The sequence below is a fragment of the Ascaphus truei genome, chromosome 18 (genome assembly GCF_040206685.1).
Source record: "Ascaphus truei isolate aAscTru1 chromosome 18, aAscTru1.hap1, whole genome shotgun sequence".
In the NCBI taxonomy this organism is placed as follows: Eukaryota; Metazoa; Chordata; class Amphibia; order Anura; family Ascaphidae; genus Ascaphus; species Ascaphus truei.
The window spans coordinates 35,523,214-35,547,466 of NC_134500.1; the positions used below are offsets into that span (position 1 = coordinate 35,523,214).

At 49.9% G+C, this 24,253-nt stretch overlaps 1 protein-coding gene across 1 annotated transcript in view; it reads left to right on the plus strand.

The window, feature by feature from the left end:
* Positions 1-24,253, plus strand: part of HERC1 (HECT and RLD domain containing E3 ubiquitin protein ligase family member 1) — a 248,039-nt gene that overhangs the window by 179,111 nt on the left and 44,675 nt on the right. Inside the window, 4 exon segments of the mRNA XM_075576093.1 lie at positions 9,586-9,722; positions 18,044-18,229; positions 19,629-19,759; positions 23,794-23,993. Of these exon segments, the coding sequence (XP_075432208.1) occupies positions 9,586-9,722; positions 18,044-18,229; positions 19,629-19,759; positions 23,794-23,993 (654 nt within the window).

Sequence of the window (24,253 nt, forward strand, 5' to 3'; positions counted from 1 at the left end):
CTGACTATAGACCGGTGTGTGTGTGTCCCAGGGAGGGCAGTTCTGATATAGACCGGTGTGTGATGTCCCAGGGAGGGCAGTTCTGATATAGACCGGTGTGTGTGTCCCAGGGAGGGCAGTTCTGATATAGACCGGTGTGTGTGTGTCCCAGGGAGGGCAGTCTCTGATATAGACCGGTGTGTGTGTCCCAGGGAGGGCAGTTCTGATATAGACCGGTGTGTGTGTCCCAGGGAGGGCAGTTACTGATATAGACCGGTGTGTGTGTCCCAGGGAGGGCAGTTCTGATATAGACCGGTGTGTGTGTCCAGGGAGGCAGTTCTGATATAGACCGTGTGTGTGTCCCAGGGAGGGCAGTTCTGATATAGACCGGTGTGTGTGTCCCAGGGAGGGCAGTTCTGATATAGACCGGTGTGTTGTGTCCCAGGGAGGGCAGTTCTGATATAGACCGGTGTGTGTGTCCCAGGGAGGGCAGTTCTGATATAGACCGGTGTGTGTGTCCCAGGGAGGCAGTTCTGATATAGACCGGTGTGTGTGTCCCAGGAGGGCAGTTCTGATATAGACCGGTGTGTGTGTCCCAGGGAGGGCAGTTCTGATATAGACCGGTGTGTGTGTCCCAGGGAGGGCAGTTCTGATATAGACCGGTGTGTGTCGTGTGTCCCAGGAGGGCAGTTCTGATATAGACCGGTGTGTGTGTCCCAGGAGGGCAGTTCTGATATAGACCGGTGTGTGTGTCCCAGGGAGGGCAGTTCTGATATAGACCGGTGTGTGTGTCCCAGGGAGGGCAGTTCTGATATAGACCGGTGTGTGAGTGTCCCAGGGAGGGCAGTTCTGATATAGACCGGTGTGTGTGTCCAGGAGGCAGTTCTGATATAGACCGTGGTGTGTCCCAGGGAGGGCAGTTCTGATATAGACCGGTGTGTGTGTGTCCCAGGGAGGGCAGTTCTGATATAGACCGGTGTGTGTGTCCCAGGAGGGCAGTCAGTTCTGATATAGCCGTGTGTGTGTCCCAGGAGGGCAGTTCTGATATAGACCGGTGTGTGTGTCCCAGGGAGGGCAGTTCTGATATAGACCGGGTCCGGGTCTGATAGTCGTGTGTGTGTCCCAGGGAGGGCAGTTCTGATATAGACCGGTTGTGTGTGTCCCAGGGAGGCAGTTCTGATATAGACCGGGTGTGTGTGTCCCAGGGAGGGCAGTTCTGATATAGACCGGTGTGTGTCCCAGGAGGGCAGTTCTGATATAGACCGGTGTGTGTGTCCCAGGGAGGGCAGTTCTGATATAGACCGGTGTGTGTGTGTCCAGGGAGGGCAGTTCTGATATAGACCGGTGTGTGTGTGTCCCAGGAGGGCAGTTCTGATATAGACCGGTGTGTGTGTCCCAGGGAGGGCAGTTCTGATATAGACCGGTGTGTGTGTCCAGGAGGGCAGTTCTGATATAGACCGGTGTGTGTCCCAGGGAGGGCAGTTCTGATATAGACCGGTGTGTGTGTCCCAGGGAGGGCAGTTCTGATATAGACCGGTGTGTGTGTCCCAGGAGGGCAGTTCTGATATAGACCGGTGTGTGTGTCCAGGAGGGCAGTTCTGATATAGACCGGTGTGTGTCCCAGGGAGGGCAGTTCTGATATAGACCGGTGTGTGTGTCCCAGGGAGGGCAGTTCTGATATAGACCGGTGTGTGTGTCCAGGGAGGGCAGTTCTGATATAGACGGTGTGTGTGTCCCAGGGAGGGCAGTTCTGATATAGACCGGTGTGTGTGTCCCAGGGAGGGCAGTTCTGATATAGACCGGTGTGTGTGTGTCCCAGGGAGGGCAGTTCTGATATAGACCGGTGTGTGTGTCCAGGGAGGGCAGTTCTGATATAGACCGGTGTGTGTGTGTCCCAGGGAGGGCAGTTCTGATATAGACGGTGTGTGTGTGTCCCAGGGAGGGCAGTTCTGATATACCGGTGTGTGTCCAGGGAGGCAGTTCTGATATAGACCGGTGTGTGTGTCCCAGGGAGGGCAGTTCTGATATAGACCGGTGTGTGTGTCCCAGGGAGGGCAGTTCTGATATAGACCGGTGTGTGTGTCCCAGGGAGGGCAGTTCTGATATAGACCGGTGTGTGTGTCCAGGGAGGGCAGTTCTGATATAGACCGGTGTGTGTGTCCAGAGGTCAGTTCTGATATAGACCGGTGTGTGTGTCCCAGGAGGGCAGTTCTGATATAGACCGGTGTGTGTGTCCCAGGAGGGCAGTTCTGATATAGACCGGTGTGTGTGTGTCCCAGGGAGGGCAGTTCTGATATAGACCGGTGTGTGTGTGTCCCAGGGAGGGCAGTTCTGATATAGACCGGTGTGTGTGTCCCAGGGAGGGCAGTTCTGATATAGACCGGTGTGTGTGTGTCCCAGGGAGGGCAGTTCTGATATAGACCGGTGTGTGTGTGTCCAGTCAGGAGGGCAGTTCTGATATAGACCGGTGTGTGTGTCCCAGGGAGGGCAGTTCTGATATAGACCGGTGTGTGTGTCCAGGGAGGGCAGTTCTGATATAGACCGGTGTGTGTGTCCAGGGAGGGCAGTTCTGATATAGACCGGTGTGTGTCCCAGGAGGGCATTCTGATATACCGGTGTGTGTCCCAGGAGGCAGTTCTGATATAGACCGGTGTGTGTGTCCCAGGGAGGGCAGTTCTGATATAGACCGGTGTGTGTGTCCCAGGGAGGGCAGTTCTGATATAGACCGGTGTGTGTGTCCCAGGGAGGGCAGTTCTGATATATACCGGTGTGTGTGTCCCAGGGAGGGCAGTTCTGATATAGACCGGTGTGTGTGTGTCCCAGGGAGGGCAGTTCTGATATAGACCGGTGTGTGTGTCCCAGGGAGGGCAGTTCTGATATAGACCGGTGTGTGTGTCCCAGGAGGGCAGTTCTGATATAGACCGGTGTGTGTGTGTCCCAGGGAGGGCAGTTCTGATATAGACCGGTGTGTGTGTCCCAGGGAGGGCAGTTCTGATATAGACCGGTGTGTGTGTGTCCCAGGGAGGGCAGTTCTGATATAGACCGGTGTGTGTGTCCCAGGAGGGCAGTTCTGATATAGACCGGTGTGTGTGTGTCCCAGGAGGGCAGTTCTGATATAGACCGGTCTGTGTGTGTCCCAGGGAGGGCAGTTCTGATATAGACCGGTGTGTGTGTGTCCCAGGGAGGGCAGTTCTGATATAGACCGGTGTGTGTGTCCCAGGGAGGGCAGTTCTGATATAGACCGGTGTGTGTGTCCCAGGGAGGGCAGTTCTGATATAGACCGGTGTGTGTGTCCAGGGAGGGCAGTTCTGATATAGACCGGTGTGTGTGTCCCAGGGAGGGCAGTTCTGATATAGACCGGTGTGTGTGTCCCAGGGAGGGCAGTTCTGATATAGACCGGTGTGTGTGTGTCCCAGGGAGGGCAGTTCTGATATAGACCGGTGTGTGTGTGTCCCAGGGAGGGCAGTTCTGATATAGACCGGTGTGTGTGTCCCAGGGAGGCAGTTCTGATATAGACCGTGTGTGTGTGTCCCAGGGAGGGCAGTTCTGATATAGACCGGTGTGTGTGTCCAGGAGGGCAGTTCTGATATAGACCGGTGTGTGTGTGTCCAGGGAGGGCAGTTCTGATATAGACCGGTGTGTGTGTCCCAGGGAGGCAGTTCTGATATAGACCGGTGTGTGTGTCCCAGGGAGGGCAGTTCTGATATAGACCGGTGTGTGTGTCCCAGGGAGGGCAGTTCTGATATAGACCGGTGTGTGTGTCCCAGGGAGGGCAGTTCTGATATAGACCGGTGTGTGTGTCCCAGGGAGGGCAGTTCTGATATAGACCGGTGTGTGTCCAGGGAGGGCAGTTCTGATATAGACCGGTGTGTGTGTGTCCCAGGGAGGGCAGTTCTGATATAGACCGGTGTGTGTGTCCAGGGAGGGCAGTTCTGATAGACCGGTGTGTGTCCCAGGGAGGCAGTTCTGATATAGACCGGTGTGTGTGTCCCAGGGAGGGCAGTTCTGATATAGACCGTGTGTGTGTGTCCCAGGAGGGCAGTTCTGATATAGACCGGTGTGCTGTCCCAGGAGGCAGTTCTGATAATACCGGTGTGTGTCCCAGGGAGGGCAGTTCTGATATAGACCGGTGTGTGTCCCAGGGAGGGCAGTTCTGATATAGACCGGTGTGTGTGTGTCCCAGGGAGGGCAGTTCTGATATAGACCGGTGTGTGTGTGTCCCAGGGAGGGCAGTTCTGATATAGACCGGTGTGTGTGTCCCAGGGAGGGCAGTTCTGATATAGACCGGTGTGTGTGTGTCCCAGGGAGGGCAGTTCTGATATAGACCGGTGTGTGTGTCCAGGAGGGCAGTTCTGATATAGACCGGTGTGTGTGTCCCAGGGAGGGCAGTTCTGATATAGACCGGTGTGTGTGTCCAGGGAGGGCAGTTCTGATATAGACCGGTGTGTGTGTGTCCCAGGGAGGGCAGTTCTGATATAGACCGGTGTGTGTGTCCCAGGGAGGGCAGTTTCTGATATAGACCGGTGTGTGTGTCCCAGGGAGGGCAGTTCTGATATAGACCGGTGTGTGTGTGTCCCAGGAGGGCAGTTCTGATATAGACCGGTGTGTGTGTGTCCCAGGGAGGGCAGTTCTGATATAGACCGGTGTGTGTGTCCCAGGAGGGCAGTTCTGATATAGACCGGTGTGTGTGTGTCCCAGGGAGGCAGTTCTGATATAGACCGTGTGTGTGTCCCAGGGAGGGCAGTTCTGATATAGACCGGTGTGTGTGTGTCCCAGGGAGGGCAGTTCTGATATAGACCGGTGTGTGTGTCCCAGGGAGGGCAGTTCTGATATAGACCGGTGTGTGTGTGTCCCAGGGAGGGCAGTTCTGATATAGACCGGTGTGTGTGTGTCCCAGGAGGGCAGTTCTGATATAGACCGGTGTGTGTGTCCAGGAGGGCAGTTCTGATATAGACCTGTGTGTGTCCCAGGAGGGCAGTTCTGATATAGACCGGTGTGTGTGTCCCAGGGAGGGCAGTTCTGATATAGACCGGTGTGTGTGGTCCCAGGGAGGGCAGTTCTGATATAGACCGGTGTGTGTGTCCCAGGGAGGGCAGTTCTGATATAGACCGGTGTGTGTGTCCCAGGGAGGGCAGTTCTGATATAGACCGGTGTGTGTGTCCCAGGGAGGGCAGTTCTGATATAGACCGGTGTGTGTGTGTCCCAGGGAGGGCAGTTCTGATATAGACCGGTGTGTGTGTGTCCCAGGGAGGGCAGTTCTGATATAGACCGGTGTGTGTGTCCCAGGGAGGGCAGTTCTGATATAGACCGGTGTGTGTGTCCCAGGGAGGGCAGTTCTGATATAGACCGGTGTGTGTGTCCCAGGGAGGGCAGTTCTGATATAGACCGGTGTGTGTGTCCCAGGGAGGGCAGTTCTGATATAGACCGGTGTGTGTCCCAGGGAGGGCAGTTCTGATATATACCGGTGTGTGTGTGTCCCAGGGAGGGCAGTTCTGATATAGACCGGTGTGTGTGTCCCAGGAGGGCAGTTCTGATATAGACCGGTGTGTGTGTCCCAGGGAGGGCAGTTCTGATATAGACCGGTGTGTGTCCCAGGGAGGGCAGTTCTGATATAGACCGGTGTGTGTGTCCCAGGGAGGGCAGTTCTGATATAGACCGGTGTGTGTGTCCCAGGGAGGGCAGTTCTGATATATACCGGTGTGTATGTCCCAGGGAGGGCAGTTCTGATATAGACCGGTGTGTGTGTCCCAGGGAGGGCAGTTCTGATATAGACCGGTGTGTGTGTGTCCCAGGGAGGGCAGTTCTGATATAGACCGGTGTGTGTGTCCCAGGGAGGGCAGTTCTGATATAGACCGGTGTGTGTGTGTCCCAGGGAGGGCAGTTCTGATATAGACCGGTGTGTGTGTCCCAGGGAGGGCAGTTCTGATATAGACCGGTGTGTGTGTCCCAGGGAGGGCAGTTCTGATATAGACCGGTGTATGTCCCAGGGAGGGCAGTTCTGATATAGACCGGTGTATGTCCCAGGGAGGGCAGTTCTGATATAGACCGGTGTGTGTGTCCCAGGGAGGGCAGTTCTGATATAGACCGGTGTGTGTCCCAGGGAGGGCAGTTCTGATATATACCGGTGTGTGTGTGTCCCAGGGAGGGCAGTTCTGATATAGACCGGTGTGTGTGTCCCATGAGGGCAGTTCTGATATAGACCGGTGTGTGTGTCCCAGGGAGGGCAGTTCTGATATAGACCGGTGTGTGTCCCAGGGAGGGCAGTTCTGATATAGACCGGTGTGTGTGTGTGTGTCCCAGGGAGGGCAGTTCTGATATAGACCGGTGTGTGTGTCCCAGGGAGGGCAGTTCTGATATAGACCGGTGTGTGTGTCCCAGGGAGGGCAGTTCTGATATATACCGGTGTGTGTGTGTCCCAGGGAGGGCAGTTCTGATATAGACCGGTGTGTGTGTGTCCCAGGGAGGGCAGTTCTGATATAGACCGGTGTGTGTGTGTCCCAGGGAGGGCAGTTCTGATATAGACCGGTGTGTGTGTCCCAGGGAGGGCAGTTCTGATATAGACCGGTGTGTGTGTCCCAGGGAGGGCAGTTCTGATATAGACCGGTGTGTGTGTGTCCCAGGGAGGGCAGTTCTGATATAGACCGGTGTGTGTGTCCCAGGGAGGGCAGTTCTGATATAGACCGGTGTGTGTGTGTCCCAGGGAGGGCAGTTCTGATATAGACCGGTGTGTGTGTCCCAGGGAGGGCAGTTCTGATATAGACCGGTGTGTGTGTCCCAGGGAGGGCAGTTCTGATATATACCGGTGTGTGTGTCCCAGGGAGGGCAGTTCTGATATAGACCGGTGTGTGTGTGTCCCAGGGAGGGCAGTTCTGATATAGACCGGTGTGTGTGTCCCAGGGAGGGCAGTTCTGATATAGACCGGTGTGTGTGTCCCAGGGAGGGCAGTTCTGATATATACCGGTGTGTGTGTGTCCCAGGGAGGGCAGTTCTGATATAGACCGGTGTGTGTGTGTCCCAGGGAGGGCAGTTCTGATATAGACCGGTGTGTGTGTGTCCCAGGGAGGGCAGTTCTGATATAGACCGGTGTGTGTGTCCCAGGGAGGGCAGTTCTGATATAGACCGGTGTGTGTGTGTCCCAGGGAGGGCAGTTCTGATATAGACCGGTGTGTGTGTCCCAGGGAGGGCAGTTCTGATATAGACCGGTGTGTGTGTCCCAGGGAGGGCAGTTCTGATATATACCGGTGTGTATGTCCCAGGGAGGGCAGTTCTGATATAGACCGGTGTGTGTGTCCCAGGGAGGGCAGTTCTGACATAGACCGGTGTGTGTCCCAGGGAGGGCAGTTCTAATATAGACCGGTGTGTGTGTCCCAGGGAGGGCAGTTCTGATATATACCGGTGTGTGTGTCCCAGGGAGGGCAGTTCTGATATAGACCGGTGTGTGTGTCCCAGGGAGGGCAGTTCTGATATATACCGGTGTGTGTGTCCCAGGGAGTGCAGTTCTGATATAGACCGGTGTGTGTGTGTGTGTCCCAGGGAGGGCAGTTCTGATATAGACCGGTGTGTGTGTCCCAGGGAGGGCAGTTCTGATATAGACCGGTGTGTGTGTCCCAGGGAGGGCAGTTCTGATATATACCGGTGTGTGTGTGTCCCAGGGAGGGCAGTTCTGATATAGACCGGTGTGTGTGTGTCCCAGGGAGGGCAGTTCTGATATAGACCGGTGTGTGTGTGTCCCAGGGAGGGCAGTTCTGATATAGACCGGTGTGTGTGTCCCAGGGAGGGCAGTTCTGATATAGACCGGTGTGTGTGTCCCAGGGAGGGCAGTTCTGATATAGACCGGTGTGTGTGTGTCCCAGGGAGGGCAGTTCTGATATAGACCGGTGTGTGTGTCCCAGGGAGGGCAGTTCTGATATAGACCGGTGTGTGTGTGTCCCAGGGAGGGCAGTTCTGATATAGACCGGTGTGTGTGTCCCAGGGAGGGCAGTTCTGATATAGACCGGTGTGTGTGTCCCAGGGAGGGCAGTTCTGATATATACCGGTGTGTGTGTCCCAGGGAGGGCAGTTCTGATATAGACCGGTGTGTGTGTGTCCCAGGGAGGGCAGTTCTGATATAGACCGGTGTGTGTGTCCCAGGGAGGGCAGTTCTGATATAGACCGGTGTGTGTGTCCCAGGGAGGGCAGTTCTGATATATACCGGTGTGTGTGTGTCCCAGGGAGGGCAGTTCTGATATAGACCGGTGTGTGTGTGTCCCAGGGAGGGCAGTTCTGATATAGACCGGTGTGTGTGTGTGTCCCAGGGAGGGCAGTTCTGATATAGACCGGTGTGTGTGTCCCAGGGAGGGCAGTTCTGATATAGACCGGTGTGTGTGTGTCCCAGGGAGGGCAGTTCTGATATAGACCGGTGTGTGTGTCCCAGGGAGGGCAGTTCTGATATAGACCGGTGTGTGTGTGTCCCAGGGAGGGCAGTTCTGATATAGACCGGTGTGTGTGTCCCAGGGAGGGCAGTTCTGATATAGACCGGTGTGTGTGTCCCAGGGAGGGCAGTTCTGATATATACCGGTGTGTGTGTCCCAGGGAGGGCAGTTCTGATATAGACCGGTGTGTGTGTGTCCCAGGGAGGGCAGTTCTGATATAGACCGGTGTGTGTGTCCCAGGGAGGGCAGTTCTGATATAGACCGGTGTGTGTGTGTCCCAGGGAGGGCAGTTCTGATATAGACCGGTGTGTGTGGCCCAGGGAGGGCAGTTCTGATATAGACCGGTGTGTGTGTCCCAGGGAGGGCAGTTCTGATATAGACCGGTGTGTGTGTGTCCCAGGGAGGGCAGTTCTGATATAGACCGGTGTGTGTGTCCCAGGGAGGGCAGTTCTGATATAGACCGGTGTGTGTGTGTCCCAGGGAGGGCAGTTCTGATATAGACCGGTGTGTGTGTCCCAGGGAGGGCAGTTCTGATATAGACCGGTGTGTGTGTGTCCCAGGGAGGGCAGTTCTGATATTAACCGGTGTGTGTGTCCCAGGGAGGGCAGTTCTGATATAGACCGGTGTGTGTGTCCCAGGGAGGGCAGTTCTGATATAGACCGGTGTATGTCCCAGGGAGGGCAGTTCTGATATAGACCGGTGTGTGTGTCCCAGGGAGGGCAGTTCTGATATAGACCGGTGTGTGTGTCCCATGAGGGCAGTTCTGATATAGACCGGTGTGTGTGTGTCCCAGGGAGGGCAGTTCTGATATAGACCGGTGTGTGTCCCAGGGAGGGCAGTTCTGATATAGACCGGTGTGTGTGTCCCAGGGAGGGCAGTTCTGATATAGACCGGTGTGTGTGTCCCAGGGAGGGCAGTTCTGATATATACCGGTGTGTATGTCCCAGGGAGGGCAGTTCTGATATAGACCGGTGTGTGTGTCCCAGGGAGGGCAGTTCTGACATAGACCGGTGTGTGTTTTGCCCCAGGGAGGGCAGTTCTGACATAGACCGGTGTGTGTTTTGCCCCAGGGAGGGCAGTTCTGACATAGACCTGTGTGTGTTTTGCCCCGGGAGGGCAGTTCTGACATAGACCGGTGTGTGTTTTGCCCCAGGGAGGGCAGTTCTGACATAGACCTGTGTGTGTTTTGCCCCAGGGAGGGCAGCTCGGATGACGGTGCGAGCGGTCTGGGCTCCCCCAGTGACCCGGGCCTGTCCCCCGTGTGCTGGAGCGTCAGCGGGAAATACCTGGCCGCGTCGCTGGAGAAAATGGTCAACATCTGGCAGGTCAACGGTACGGCCGCCTGTGTCTGAGCAATGTGTGTGCGTGTGTACGCTGTGTTACATTGTGTGTGTGTGTGTGTGTGTGTGTGTGTACATGTGTACGCTGTGTTACATTGTGTGTGTGTGTACATGTGTACGCTGTGTTACATTGTGTGTGTGTGTACATGTGTACGCTGTGTTACATTGTGTGTGTGTGTACATGTGTACGCTGTGTTACATTGTGTGTGTACATGTGTACGCTGTGTTACATTGTGTGTGTGTGTGTGTGTGTGTACATGTGTACGCTGTGTTACATTGTGTGTGTGTGTACATGTGTACGCTGTGTTACATTGTGTGTGTGTGTGTGTGTGTGTGTGTGCGTGTGTACGCTGTGTTACATTGTGTGTGTGTGTACATGTGTACGCTGTGTTACATTGTGTGTGTGTGTGTGTGTGTTACATTGTGTGTGTGTGTGTGTGTGTGTGTGTGTACATGTGTACGCTGTGTTACATTGTGTGTGTGTGTACATGTGTACGCTGTGTTACATTGTGTGTGTGTGTGTGTGTGTTACATTGTGTGTGTGTGTGTGTACATGTGTACGCTGTGTTACATTGTGTGTGTGTACATGTGTATGCTGTGTTACATTGTGTGTGTGTGTACATGTGTACGCTGTTTTACATTGTGTGTGTGTGTGTGTGTGTGTGTGTGTACATGTGTACGCTGTGTTACATTGTGTGTGTGTACATGTGTATGCTGTGTTACATTGTGTGTGTGTGTACATGTGTACGCTGTGTTACATTGTGTGTGTGTGTGTGTGTGTGTGTGTGTACATGTGTACGCTGTGTTACATTGTGTGTGTGTACATGTGTATGCTGTGTTACATTGTGTGTGTGTGTACATGTGTACGCTGTGTTACATTGTGTGTGTGTGTGTGCATGTGTACGCTGTGTTACATTGTGTGTGTGTGTACATGTGTACGCTGTGTTACATTGTGTGTGTGTGTACATGTGTACGCTGTGTTACATTGTGTGTGTGTATGTGTACGCTGAGTTACATTGTGTGTGTGTGTACATGTGTACGCTGTGTTACATTGTGTGTGTGTGTGTGTGTGTGTACATGTGTACGCTGTGTTACATTGTGTGTGTGTACATGTGTACGCTGTGTTTCATTGTGTGTGTGTGTACATGTGTACGCTGTGTTACATTGTGTGTGTGTGTGTACATGTGTACGCTGTGTTACATTGTGTGTGTGTGCACATGTGTACGCTGTGTTATATTGTGTGTGTGTGCACATGTGTACGCTGTGTAACATTGTGTGTGTACATGTGTACGCTGTGTTACATTGTGTGTGTGTGTGTGTGTGTGTGTGTGTGTGTGTACGCTATGTTACATTGTGTGTGTGCACATGTGTACGCTGTGTAACATTGTGTGTGTGTACATGTGTACGCTGTGTTACATTGTGTGTGTGTGTACATGTGTACGCTGTGTAACATTGTGTGTGTGTACATGTGTACGCTGTGTTACATTGTGTGTGTGTGTACATGTGTACGCTGTGTTACATTGTGTGTGTGTACGCTGTGTTACATTGTGTGTGTGTGTGCACATGAGTACGCTGTGTAACATTGTGTGTGTGTACATGTGTACGCTGTGTTACATTGTGTGTATGTGTACGCTGTGTAACATTGTGTGTGTGTACATGTGTACGCTGTGTTACATTGTGTGTGTGTGTACATGTGTACGCTGTGTTACATTGTGTGTGTGTGTACATGTGTATGCTGTGTTACATTGTGTGTGTGTGTGTGTACATGTGTACGCTGTGTTACATTGTGTGTGTGTGTGTGTACATATGTACGATGTGTTACATTGTGTGTGTGTGTGTACGCTGTGTTACATTGTGTATGTACTGTATACAGTGTGTATGTGTACGCTGTGTTACATTGTGTGTGTGTATACATGTGTACGCTGTTACATTGTGTGTGTGTACATGTGTACGCTGTGTTACATTGTGTATGTGTACGCTGTGTTAGTGTGTGTGTGTGTGTACATGTGTACGCTGTGTTACATTGTGTATGTACATGTGTACGCTGTGTTACATTGTGTGTGTGTACATGTGTACGCTGTGTTACATTGTGTATGTGCTGTATACAGTGTGTATATGTGTATGCTGTGTTACATTGTGTATGTACTGTATACAGTGTGTATGTGTACGCTGTGTTACATTGTGTGTGTGTGTACATGTGTACGATGTGTTACATTGTTTATATACTGTATACAGTGTGTGTATATGTGTACGCTGTGTTACATTGTGTGTGTGTGTACATGTGTACGCTGTGTTACATTGTGTGTGTGTGGGTGTACATGTGTACACTGTGTTACATTGTGTGTGTGTGTGTACATGTGTACGCTGTGTTACATTGTGTGTGTGTACATGTGTACGCTGTGTTACATTGTGTGTGTGTGTACATGTGTACGCTGTGTTACATTGTGTGTGTGTACATGTGTACGCTGTGTTACATTGTGTGTGTGTGTGTACATGTGTACGCTGTGTTACATTGTGTGTGTGTGCACATGTGTACGCTGTGTTACATTGTGTGTGTGTGCACATGTGTACGCTGTGTAACATTGTGTGTGTACATGTGTACGCTGTGTTACATTGTGTGTGTGTGTGTGTGTGTGTGTACGCTATGTTACATTGTGTGTGTGCACATGTGTACGCTGTGTAACATTGTGTGTGTGTACATGTGTTCGCTGTGTTACATTGTGTGTGTGTGTACATGTGTACGCTGTGTAACATTGTGTGTGTGTACATGTGTACGCTGTGTTACATTGTGTGTGTGTGTGTGTGTGTGTGTACGCTGTGTTACATTGTGTGTGTGTGTGCACATGTGTACGCTGTGTAACATTGTGTGTGTGTACATGTGTACGCTGTGTTACATTGTGTGTATGTGTACGCTGTGTAACATTATGAGTGTGTACATGTGTACGCTGTGTTACATTGTGTGTGTGTATGTACATGTGTACGCTATGTTACATTGTGTGTGTGTGTGTACATGTGTACGCTGTGTTACATTGTGTGTGTGTGTGTGTGTACATGTGTATGCTGTGTTACATTGTGTGTGTGTGTGTGTGTACATGTGTACGCTGTGTTACATTGTGTGTGTGTGTGTACGATGTGTTACATTGTGTGTGTGTGTACGCTGTGTTACATTGTGTATGTACTGTATACAGTGTGTATGTGTACGCTGTGTTACATTGTGTGTGTGTGTGTACATGTGTACGCTGTGTTACATTGTGTGTGTGTACATGTGTACGCTGTGTTACATTGTGTATGTGTACGCTGTGTTACATTGTGTGTGTGTGTACATGTGTACGCTGTGTTACATTGTGTATGTACTGTATACAGTGTGTATGTGTATGCTGTGTTACATTGTGTGTGTGTGTACATGTGTACGCTGTGTTACATTGTGTGTGTGTACATGTGTACGCTGTGTTACATTGTGTATGTACATGTGTACGCTGTGTTACATTGTGTGTATGTGTACGCTGTGTAACATTGTGTGTGTGTACATGTGTACGCTGTGTTACATTGTGTGTGTGTGTACATGTGTACGCTGTGTTACATTGTGTGTGTGTGTGTACATGTGTACGCTGTGTTACATTGTGTGTGTGTGTGTGTGTGTACATGTGTACGCTGTGTTACATTGTGTGTGTGTGTACATGTGTACGCTGTGTTACATTGTGTGTGTGTACATGTGTACGCTGTGTTACATTATGTGTGTGTGTACATGTGTACGCTGTGTTACATTGTGTGTGTGTGTACATGTGTACGCTGTGTTACATTGTGTGTGTGTGTGTACATGTGTACGCTTTGTTACATTGTGTGTGTGTGTGTGTACATGTGTACGCTGTGTTACATTGTGTATGTACATGTGTACGCTGTGTTACATTGTGTGTATGTGTACGCTGTGTAACATTGTGTGTGTGTACATGTGTACGCTGTGTTACATTGTGTGTGTGTGTGTACATGTGTACGCTGTGTTACATTGTGTGTGTGTGTGTGTGTGTACATGTGTACGCTGTGTTACATTGTGTGTGTGTGTGTACATGTGTACGCTGTGTTACATTGTGTGTGTTACATTGTGTATGTGTACGCTGTGTTACATTGTGTGTGTGTGTACATGTGTACGCTGTGTTACATTGTGTATGTACTGTATACAGTGTGTATGTGTACGCTGTGTTACATTGTGTGTGTGTGTACATGTGTACGCTGTGTTACATTGTGTGTGTGTGTACATGTGTAAGCTGTGTTACATTGTGTATGTGTACGCTGTGTTACATTGTGTGTGTGTGTACATGTGTACGCTGTGTTACATTGTGTATGTACTGTATACAGTGTGTATGTGTACGCTGTGTTACATTGTGTGTGTGTGGGTGTACATGTGTACGCTGTGTTACATTGTGTGTGTGTGTGTGTACATGTGAACGCTGTGTTACATTGTGTGTGTGTTTACATGTGTACGCTGTGTTACATTGTGTGTGTGTGTACATGTGTACGCTGTGTTACATTGTGTGTGTGTGTACATGTGTACGCTGTGTTACATTGTGTGTGTGTGTACTTGTGTACGCTGTGTTTCATTGTGTGTGTGTGTACATGTGTACGCTGTGTTACATTGTGTGTGTGTGTGTACATGTGTACGCTGTGTTACATTGTGTGTGTGTGCACATGTGTACGCTGTGTTACATTGTGTGTGTGTGCACATGTGTACGCTGTGTAACTTTGTGTGTGTACATGTGTACGCTGTGTTACATTGTGTGTGTGTGTACGCTATGTTACATTGTGTGTGTGCACATGTGTACGCTGTGTAACATTGTGTGTGTGTACATGTGTACGCTGTGTTACATTGTGTGTGTGTGTACATGTGTACGCTGTGTAACATTGTGTGTGTGTACATGTGTACGCTGTGTTACATTGTGTGTGTGTGTACATGTGTACGCTGTGTTACATTGTGTGTGTACATGTGTACGCTGTGTTACATTGTGTGTGTGTGTGTGTACGCTGTGTTACATTGTGTGTGTGTGTGTGTGTGTGTACATGTGTACGCTGTGTTACATTGTGTGTATGTGTACGCTGTGTAACATTGTGTGTGTGTACATGTGTACGCTGTGTTACATTGTGTGTGTGTGTGTACATGTGTACGCTGTGTTACATTGTGTGTGTGTGTACATGTGTACGCTTGTTACATTGTGTGTGTGTGTACATGTGTATGCTGTGTTACATTGTGTGTTTGTGTGTACATGTGTACGCTGTGTTACATTGTGTGTGTGTGTGTACATGTGTACGATGTGTTACATTGTGTGTGTGTGTACGCTGTGTTACATTGTGTATGTACTGTATACCGTGTGTATGTGTACGCTGTGTTACATTGTGTGTGTGTGTGTACATGTGTACGCTGTGTTACATTGTGTATGTACTGTATACAGTATGTATGTGTATGCTGTGTTACATTGTGTGTGTGTGTGTGTGTGTGTGTGTGTGTGTGTGTGTGTGTGTGTGTGTGTGTACATGTGTACGCTTTGTTACATTGTGTGTGTGTGTGTGTGTGTACATGTGTACGCTGTATTACATTGTATGTGTACGCTGTGTTACATTGTGTGTGTGTACATGTGTACGCTGTGTTACATTGTGTATGTACTGTATACAGTGTGTATATGTGTATGCTGTGTTACATTGTGTATGTACTGTATACAGTGTGTATGTGTACGCTGTGTTACATTGTGTGTGTGTGTTAGTACATGTGTACGATGTGTTACATTGTTTATGTACTGTATACAGTGTGTGTATATGTGTACGCTGTGTTACATTGTGTATGTACTGTATACAGTGTGTATGTGTACGCTGTGTTACATTGTGTGTGTGTGTACATGTGTACGCTGTTTTACATTGTGTATGTACTGTATACAGTGTGTATGTGTATGCTGTGTTACATTGTGTGTGTGTGTACATGTGTACGCTGTGTTACATTGTGTGTGTGTGTGTGTGTGTGTGTACATGTGTACGCTGTGTTACATTGTGTATGTACATGTGTACATGTGTACGCTGTGTTACATTGTGTGTGTGTACATGTGAACGCTGTGTTACATTGTGTATGTGTACGCTGTGTTACATTGTGTGTGTGTGTACATGTGTACGCTGTGTTACATTGTGTGTGTGTGTACATGTGAACGCTGTGTTACATTGTGTGTGTGTACATGTGTACGCTGTGTTACATTGTGTGTGTGTGTGTGTGTGTGTACATGTGTACGCTGTGTTACATTGTGTGTGTGTGTGTACATGTGTACGCTGTGTTACATTGTGTGTGTGTGTGTGTGTGTGTGTACGCTGTGTTACATTGTGTGCGTGTGTACGCTGTGTTACATTGTGTGTGTGTGTACATGTGAACGCTGTGTTACATTGTGTGTGTGTGTACATGTGTACGCTGGGTTACATTGTGTGTGTGTGTACATGTGTACGCTGGGTTACATTGTGTGTGTGTGTACATGTGTACGCTGTGTTACATTGTGTGTATGTACTGTATACAGTGTGTGTTTGTGTACGCTGTGTTACATTGTGTGTATGTACTGTATACAGTGTGTGTATGTGTACGCTGTGTTACATTGTATGTGTGTGTATGTACTGTATACAGTGTGTGTATGTGTATGCTGTGTTACATTGAATGTGTGTGTATGTACTGTATACAGTGTGTATGTGTACACTGTGTTACATTGTGTGTGTATGTGTGCGCTGTGTTACATTGTGTGTGTGTGTGTATGTGTATGCTGTGTTACATTGTATGTGTGTGTATGTACTGTATACAGTGTGTGTATGTGTACGCTGTGTTACATTGTATGTGTGTGTATGTACTGTATACAGTGTGTGTATGTGAACGCTGTACATTGTGTGTGTGTATGTACTTTATACAGTGTGTATATGTGTATGCTGTGTAACATACGTGTGTGTGTGTGTATGTACTGTATACAGTGTATATGTGTATGCTGTGTTACATTGTGTATGTACTGTATACAGTGTGTATGTGTACGCTGTGTTACATTGTATGTGTGTGTATGTACTGTATACAGTGTGTGTATGTGAACGCTGTGTTACATTGTGTGTGTGTGTATGTACTTTATACAGTGTGTACATGTGTACGCTGTGTAACATACGTGTGTGTATGTACTGTATACAGTGTATATGTGTACGCTGTGTTACATTGTGTGTGTGTATGTACTGTATACATTGTGTATATGTGTATGCTGTGTTACATTGTGTATGTACTGTATACAGTGTGTATGTGTACGCTGTGTTACATTGTATGTGTGTGTATGTACTGTATACAGTGTGTGTATGTGAATGCTGTGTTACATTGTATGTGTGTATGTACTGTATACAGTGTATATGTGTACGCTGTGTTACATTGTGTGTGTGTGTATGCTGTGTTACATTGTGTGTATGTACTGTATACAGTGTGTATATGTGTACGCTGTGTAACATTATATGTGTGTATGTACTGTATACAGTGTGTATATGTGTACGCTGTGTAACATTATATGTGTGTATGTACTGTATACAGTGTGTATATGTGTACGCTGTGTTACATTGTGTGTGTATGTACTGTATACAGTGTGTATATTACATTACTTTTTTTTATATATATATATATATATATACACTCAAATATATGTATATATTGTGTTGTGTGTATGTACAATAAATATGTGTATATAACATTAAACGTGACTGCTTATGCATAAATGTATATATCTCTATATATACAGTGTGTATGTGCATACATACACTGTGGATAGATAAAATACACGTTTCTATGTTTGTGAATGTTTATAAGATAAAGATATCCTGAGTTAATAGTATCAGCCCTGGAGAAATATATGTACTGTATATGTATATATCACATTACGTGTGTGTATATATATATATATATATATATATATATAGCTACCTACAGCGCTCTCTCATATTTTATAGACACACACAATACATGTGCGTAAGTGTGTAATATATGCGATGTATGTACTGTACATGTATGTCCTAATACAAGACGGCGCTGTGCGAGTCTGTAGAGGAGACAGGACAAAGGGGCTTTAGTGAAACAGAAAGAAGGTGCAAGTGATTCATCGCTTTAATAGCTGACTGATGTTTGAAAAGAGTGCAAGCTCCTAGGACCACTCTGGTCTCCTGGTAACCCGCCTGAAGAAGGGACGCGGGTGCTCCTGAGAGCTTGCACGCCTGTCAAACATCCATTAGCCAGATGTCACCCAGCATTGTATTACATATTTATATGTGTCCTGTATCTGTCAGGAGGAAAAGGTCTCGTGGACGTCCAGCCTCACTGGGTCTCGGCCCTCGCGTGGCCGGAGGAGGGTCCCGGGGACAGCCCCGAGTCTCTGCTGGTCGGACGCATGGATGGCTCTCTGGGACTCATCGAAGTGACCGACGCGTCCAGCATGCGGCGGCTGGAACTGGTGCCATGCTACAGGAAGGACGGTGCGTGGGTCACTGGCCCGCAGAGCTTACCCCCCCCCCCCCAGTCACTGGGACATGGCGACCTTGCCCAAGGTCACCAGAATAGTTGTCCCATCGAGGGCTGGTTGAAACGAGATATAATCCCAATATGTGACCGGCCAGCCCTGGGAGTTAGCGCCTGCATTTAATCCAATGTCCTTCATTGGCTCTGCCGGTCTCATATACCACGTGAGTCTTTCTTAGGACAGTGGGTGTAGGAACACTGAATGTGGCGGCAGCAGCTAAGGGCCACGGTCCCACCCGCCCACTGGGAGACCTTCGGCTTTCTTTCCTATTTAGGGTTTAGCCGTATGTCCCAAGCATGTTTCAAATCCCTAACTGTGTTACCCCTACCACCTCCGCTGGGATGCTGTTCCATGAATCCACCACCCTTTCTGTGAAGAAGGACTTCCAATCCTCACATTTCCCTCCCACCCTGCAGTGTCAGAGAATGTTGTTCTAGCTCTTCTCTCTCTCTGATATATGCTTCCTCCTCCACTCTGTTGAATCCCTTTATATATGTGATGTGTCTCTCATATCCCCCTCTCCCTTCCCCCCTCTAAGCTGCACATATTAACCCTTTATATATGTGACAGTGTCTCTCATATCCCCTCTCCCTTCTCCCCTCTAAGCTGCACATATTAACCCTTTATATATGTGACAGTTTCTCTCATATCCCCTCTCCCTTCTCCCCTCTAAGCTGCACATATTAACCCTTTATATATGTGACAGTATCTCTCATATCCCCCTCTCCCTTCCCCCCTCTAAGCTGCACATATTAACCCTTTATATATGTGACAGTGTCTCTCATATCCCCTCTCCCTTCTCCCCTCTAAGCTGCACATATTAACCCTTTATATATGTGACAGTTTCTCTCATATCCCCCTCTCCGTTCTCCCCTCTAACCTGCAGATATTAACCCTTTATATATGTGACAGTATCTCTCATATCCCCCTCTCCCTTCCCCCCTCTAAGCTGCACATATTAACCCTTTATATATGTGACAGTGTCTCTCATATCCCCTCTCCCTTCCCCCTCTAAGCTGCACATATTAACCCTTTATATATGTGACATTTTCTCATATCCCCCTCTCCCTTCTCCCCTCTAAGCTGTACATATTAAACCTTTATATATGTGACAGTGTCTCTCATATCCCCCTCTCCCTTCTCCCCTCTAAGCTGTACATATTAACCCTTTATATATGTGACAGTGTCTCTCATATCCCCCTCTCCCTTCTCTCCTGTAAGCGGCGCCCATTAACTCTTTATATGTGACAGTGTCTCCCATATCCCCCTCTCCCTTCTCCCCTCTAAGCTGCACATATTAACCCTTTATATACGTGACAGTTGTCTAACAGTGGCGTTCTTATTCACTATCACAGTGGCCGTCACATGCATCGCTTGGTTCAGCAAGGATCGGCCGTTTGCGGTTGGGTATTCCGACGGCAAGTTATTAATCGGAAGCAAGGAGTCCGTGGAAAAAGGAGGAATTGTTCTCATCGATGCACATAAGGTGACTATAGAAGATTAGTCTTTCTGGACGTTGCTGGTTCACCAAATGAAGATTTTCTTCATTAAATTCAATATATATATATATAAAATAGTCCCCGGCACGGTTATTTTTTTAATTTAATCAGGGACAGAATAGAATAAATCTTTCACAGCATAATCTCAGTTATCATCAGGTTTCATCATTCAGGCTTCTCGTTATGGAGTGGGGAATCTTAGCTTGTTCTTTGCTTGCTGGTAAAGGATTCTGAATGTCATAAATTCAAATACAATCTTTATACTTTTCAATAATACACGTTTCTCTCTGTCTTAGTCAATCATTTGTTTTTTCTCACTCGGCTCAAAATACTCTTGATTAATCATCATTAGAATGAAGAAACAGCATTTACTTTGCTGAGAAGAACCACTTTAGTAACAGAACGAAGTCACCACGGTTAATCCTATGTTAAGACCTAACTCCATTGTATTGCCTTTTATTACCAGCCATCTATATTTAACTACCCGTTGAATTCAAACTCTTGCAACAAAGGTAAACATTTGCACATCTGCCTGTCTTCCGGCTGATTTTATGCGAATCATTTTTCAATATAAATTCTAACAACTTAATATTAAATTAACCAGTTGCATACTGAACATATGGTTTGAAATCATCATTTCTCTTTGCCCCCCGTGTTCAGTTTATCAAAGGCACCCCCCTCAAACAGGATTCCTACCTGTCCCAGGTTAAATTGTGCGCGTGGAGATGCATTTATTTGTTGCGCAGCTTTTATTAGACGACGTCACTGCCCTGCCGGGGGCAGAGATGCCAATAAACCCACGCAAAGGATTCTGGGAGAGAAATCGACAGCTGCATGGTCTTGCTGATTCAGAGGCCAATCCTCACATCTGAAGCCGGGGGATGTTTTAGGAGTTGCAACTGCGATCGGCCGCTCTGTCTGTCTGTATATACTGTATGTATGTATGTATGTCTTTAATTATATAGCGCCATTAATGTACACAGCGCTCGACAGTAGTATGTCTGTCACAGGACGAGTTTTGGTCAGAGCTGCTTTTAACAGAATGGGACATTTGGTCGCAGGCGTTTCAACCGCGATCAAATGACAGCCGGCGTCCGGCCACTTCTGCAGTTGTGTACGTTTTTAGTCTTTAGAAAGTTAACTTTAGGGATTTAGCGGTTAGGGTAGGGGGATAACTTTAGGGGATTAGTGGTTAGGGAGGGGGATAACTTTAGGGGTTTAGCAGTTAGGGTAGGGGGATAACTTTAGGGATTTAGCGGTTAGGGTAGGGGGATAACTTTAGGGGTTTAGCGGTTAGAGTAGGGGGATAACTTTAGGGATTTAGCGGTTAGGGTAGGGGGATAACTTTAGGGGTTTAGCGGTTAGGGTAGGGGGATAACTTTAGGGGTTTAGCAGTTAGGGTAGGGGGATAACTTTAGGGGTTTAGCGGTTAGGGTAGGGGGATAACTTTAGGGGTTTAGCGGTTAGAGTAGGGGGATAACTTTAGGGATTTAGCGGTTAGGGTAGGGGGATAACTTTAGGGGTTTAGCGGTTAGGGTAGGGGGATAACTTTAGGGGTTTAGCAGTTAGGGTAGGGGGATAACTTTAGGGGTTTAGCGGTTAGGGTAGGGGGATAACTTTAGGGGTTTAGCAGTTAGGGTAGGGGGATAACTTTAGGGATTTAGCGGTTAGGGTAGGGGGATAACTTTAGGGGTTTCGTGGTTAGGGTAGGGGGATAACTAGGAGTTTAGTGGTTAGGGTAGGGGGATAACTTTAGGGATTTAGCGGTTAGGGTAGGGGGATAACTTTAGGGGTTTCGTGGTTAGGGTAGGGGGATAACTAGGAGTTTAGTGGTTAGGGTAGGGGGATAACTAGGGGTTTAGTGGTTAGGGTAGGGGGATAACTAGGGGTTTAGTGGTTAGGGTAGGGGGATAACTTTAGGGGTTTCGTGGTTAGGGTAGGGGGATAACTTTAGGGGTTTAGTGGTTAGGGTAGGGGGATAACTTTAGGGGTTTAGTGGTTAGGAGTTAAGGTTTTTACGCTAGGGGGTAGCGTTAGTATTAGGGGTTAACAGGGGTTGTAGGGTAAGGGTTAAGGTTAGGCACTTCCCCTAACGGCGAAGCGGCGCCGGTTACCGGTCCCGACGGCGAGGTAAGTGACCAATTGTCCTAGGCCGACTTTTGGGCGGGATTTCGCCAGTGATAAAATACTGCTAACGTGGGGCGTCACTGCCGGTTATTCTGCGGTCACGTGGGGCGTCACTGCCGGTTATTCTGCGGTCACGTGGGGCGTCACTGCCGGTTATTCTGCGGTCACGTGGGGCGTCACTGCCGGTTATTCTGCGGTCACGTGGGGCGTCACTGCCGGTTATTCTGCGGTCACGTGGGGCGTTCCTGCCGGTTATTCTGCGGTCACGTGGGGCGTCACTGCCGGTTATTCTGCGGTCACGGGCGTCCCTGCGGGCTATTCCACGGTCACGTGGGGCGTCCCTGCGGGCTATTCCACGGTCACGTGGGGCGTCCCTGCCGGTTATTCTGCGGTCACGTGGGGCGTCACTGCCGGTTATTCCACGGTCACGTGGGGCGTCACTGCCGGTTATTCTGCGGTCACGTGGGGCGTCACTGCCGGTTATTCCACGGTCACGTGGGGCGTCACTGCGGGCTATTCCACGGTCACGTGGGGCGTCACTGCCGGTTATTCTGCGGTCACGTGGGGCGTCACTGCCGGTTATTCTGCGGTCACGTGGGGCGTCACTGCGGCTATTCCGTGTTCACGTGGGGCGTCACTGCCGGTTATTCTGCGGTCACGTGGGGCGTCACTGCGGCTATTCCGTGTTCACGTGGGTCGTCACTGCCGGTTATTCTGCGGTCACGTGGGGCGTCCCTGTGGGCTATTCCACGTTCACGTGGGGCGTCCCTGTGGGCTATTCCACGTTCACGTGGGGCGTCCCTGCGGGCATTTCCGTGTTCACGTGGGGCGGCCCTGCGGGCTGTTCCGTGTTCACGTGGGGCGTCCCTGTGGGCTATTCCGTGTCCCTGTGGGCTATTCCGTGTTCACGTGGGGCGTCCCTGCGGGCTATTCCGTGTTCACGTGGGGCGTCCCTGTGGGCTATTCCGTGTTCACGTGGGGCGTCCCTGCGGGCTATTCCGTGTTCACATGGGGCGTCCCTGTGGGCTATTCCGTGTTCACGTGGGGCGTCCCTGCGGGCTATTCCGTGTTCACGTGGGGCGTCCCTGCGGGCTATTCCGTGTTCACATGGGGCGTCCCTGTGGCTATTCCGTGTTCACGTGGGGCGTCCCTGCGGGCTATTCCGTGTTCACGTGGGGCGTCCCTGCGGCTATTCCGTGTTCACGTGGGGCGTCCCTGTGGGCTATTCCGTGTTCACGTGGGGCGTCCCTGTGGCTATTCCGTGTTCACGTGGGGCGTCCCTGTGGGCTATTCCGTGTTCACGTGGGGCGTCCCTGTGGCTATTCCGTGTTCACGTGGGGCGTCCCTGTGGGCTATTCCGTGTTCACGTGGGGCGTCCCTGTGGGCTATTCCGTGTTCACGTGGGGCGTCCCTGTGGGCTATTCCGTGTTCACGTGGGGCGTCCCTGTGGGCTATTCCGTGTTCACGTGGGGCGTCCCTGTGGGCTATTCCGTGTTCACGTGGGGCGTCCCTGCGGGCTATTCCGTGTTCACGTGGGGCGTCCCTGCGGGCTATTCCGTGTTCACGTGGGGCGTCCCTGTGGGCTATTCCGTGTTCACGTGGGGCGTCCCTGTGGCTATTCCGTGTTCACGTGGGGCGTCCCTGTGGGTTTTTACGCAGTCACGTGAAGCAGCGCTGCGGGGATTATTCATTAGACGCAGCGAGGGGGGGGGTTCCCCCAGAAATTACCCGCAGTCCCCTGCGTTGGTGTGTTCCGTGTGTGTGTCTGTGTGTGTGTGTGTGTGTGTGTGTGTGTGTCTGTGTGTGTGTCTGTGTGTGTGTGTGTGTCTGTGTGTGTGTCTGCGCCTGTGCCTGTGAATGACCTCCCGCGTCCGCCATTTTTTTTTGCTCCCAGGACACGTTCGTGAGCTTGAAATGGGACCCGACGGGCCGGATCCTGCTAACCTGCGCCAAAGAGGAGGCGGTCCGGCTGTGGGGGGGCTCGGAGGTCGGCTGGAAGCCCCTGTACTGCCTCTCCCACCCGTCCTACGTCAACGCCATAGCCTGGTGCAGCTTAGCCGGGAAATCGGAAAGTCCACAGCTCATGCTGGCCACGTACGTGTCCCGTCCCCGTGCTCTGCCCCCCTCACTACGTCAGGCACTTAGCAGCAGCTGTAGGGTCAGTCCCACGTAGGGACAACGTGGCCAAATTACAGGGACATGTTTAATGGGTTAAAGGGACAGTCCCACGTACGGACAAAGGGACCTAATGACTGGGACGTGTTTAATGGGTTAAAGGGACAGTCCCACGTGGGGGCAAAGTGACCTAATGACAGGGAACGTGTTTAATGGGTTAAAGGGTCAGTCCCACGTAG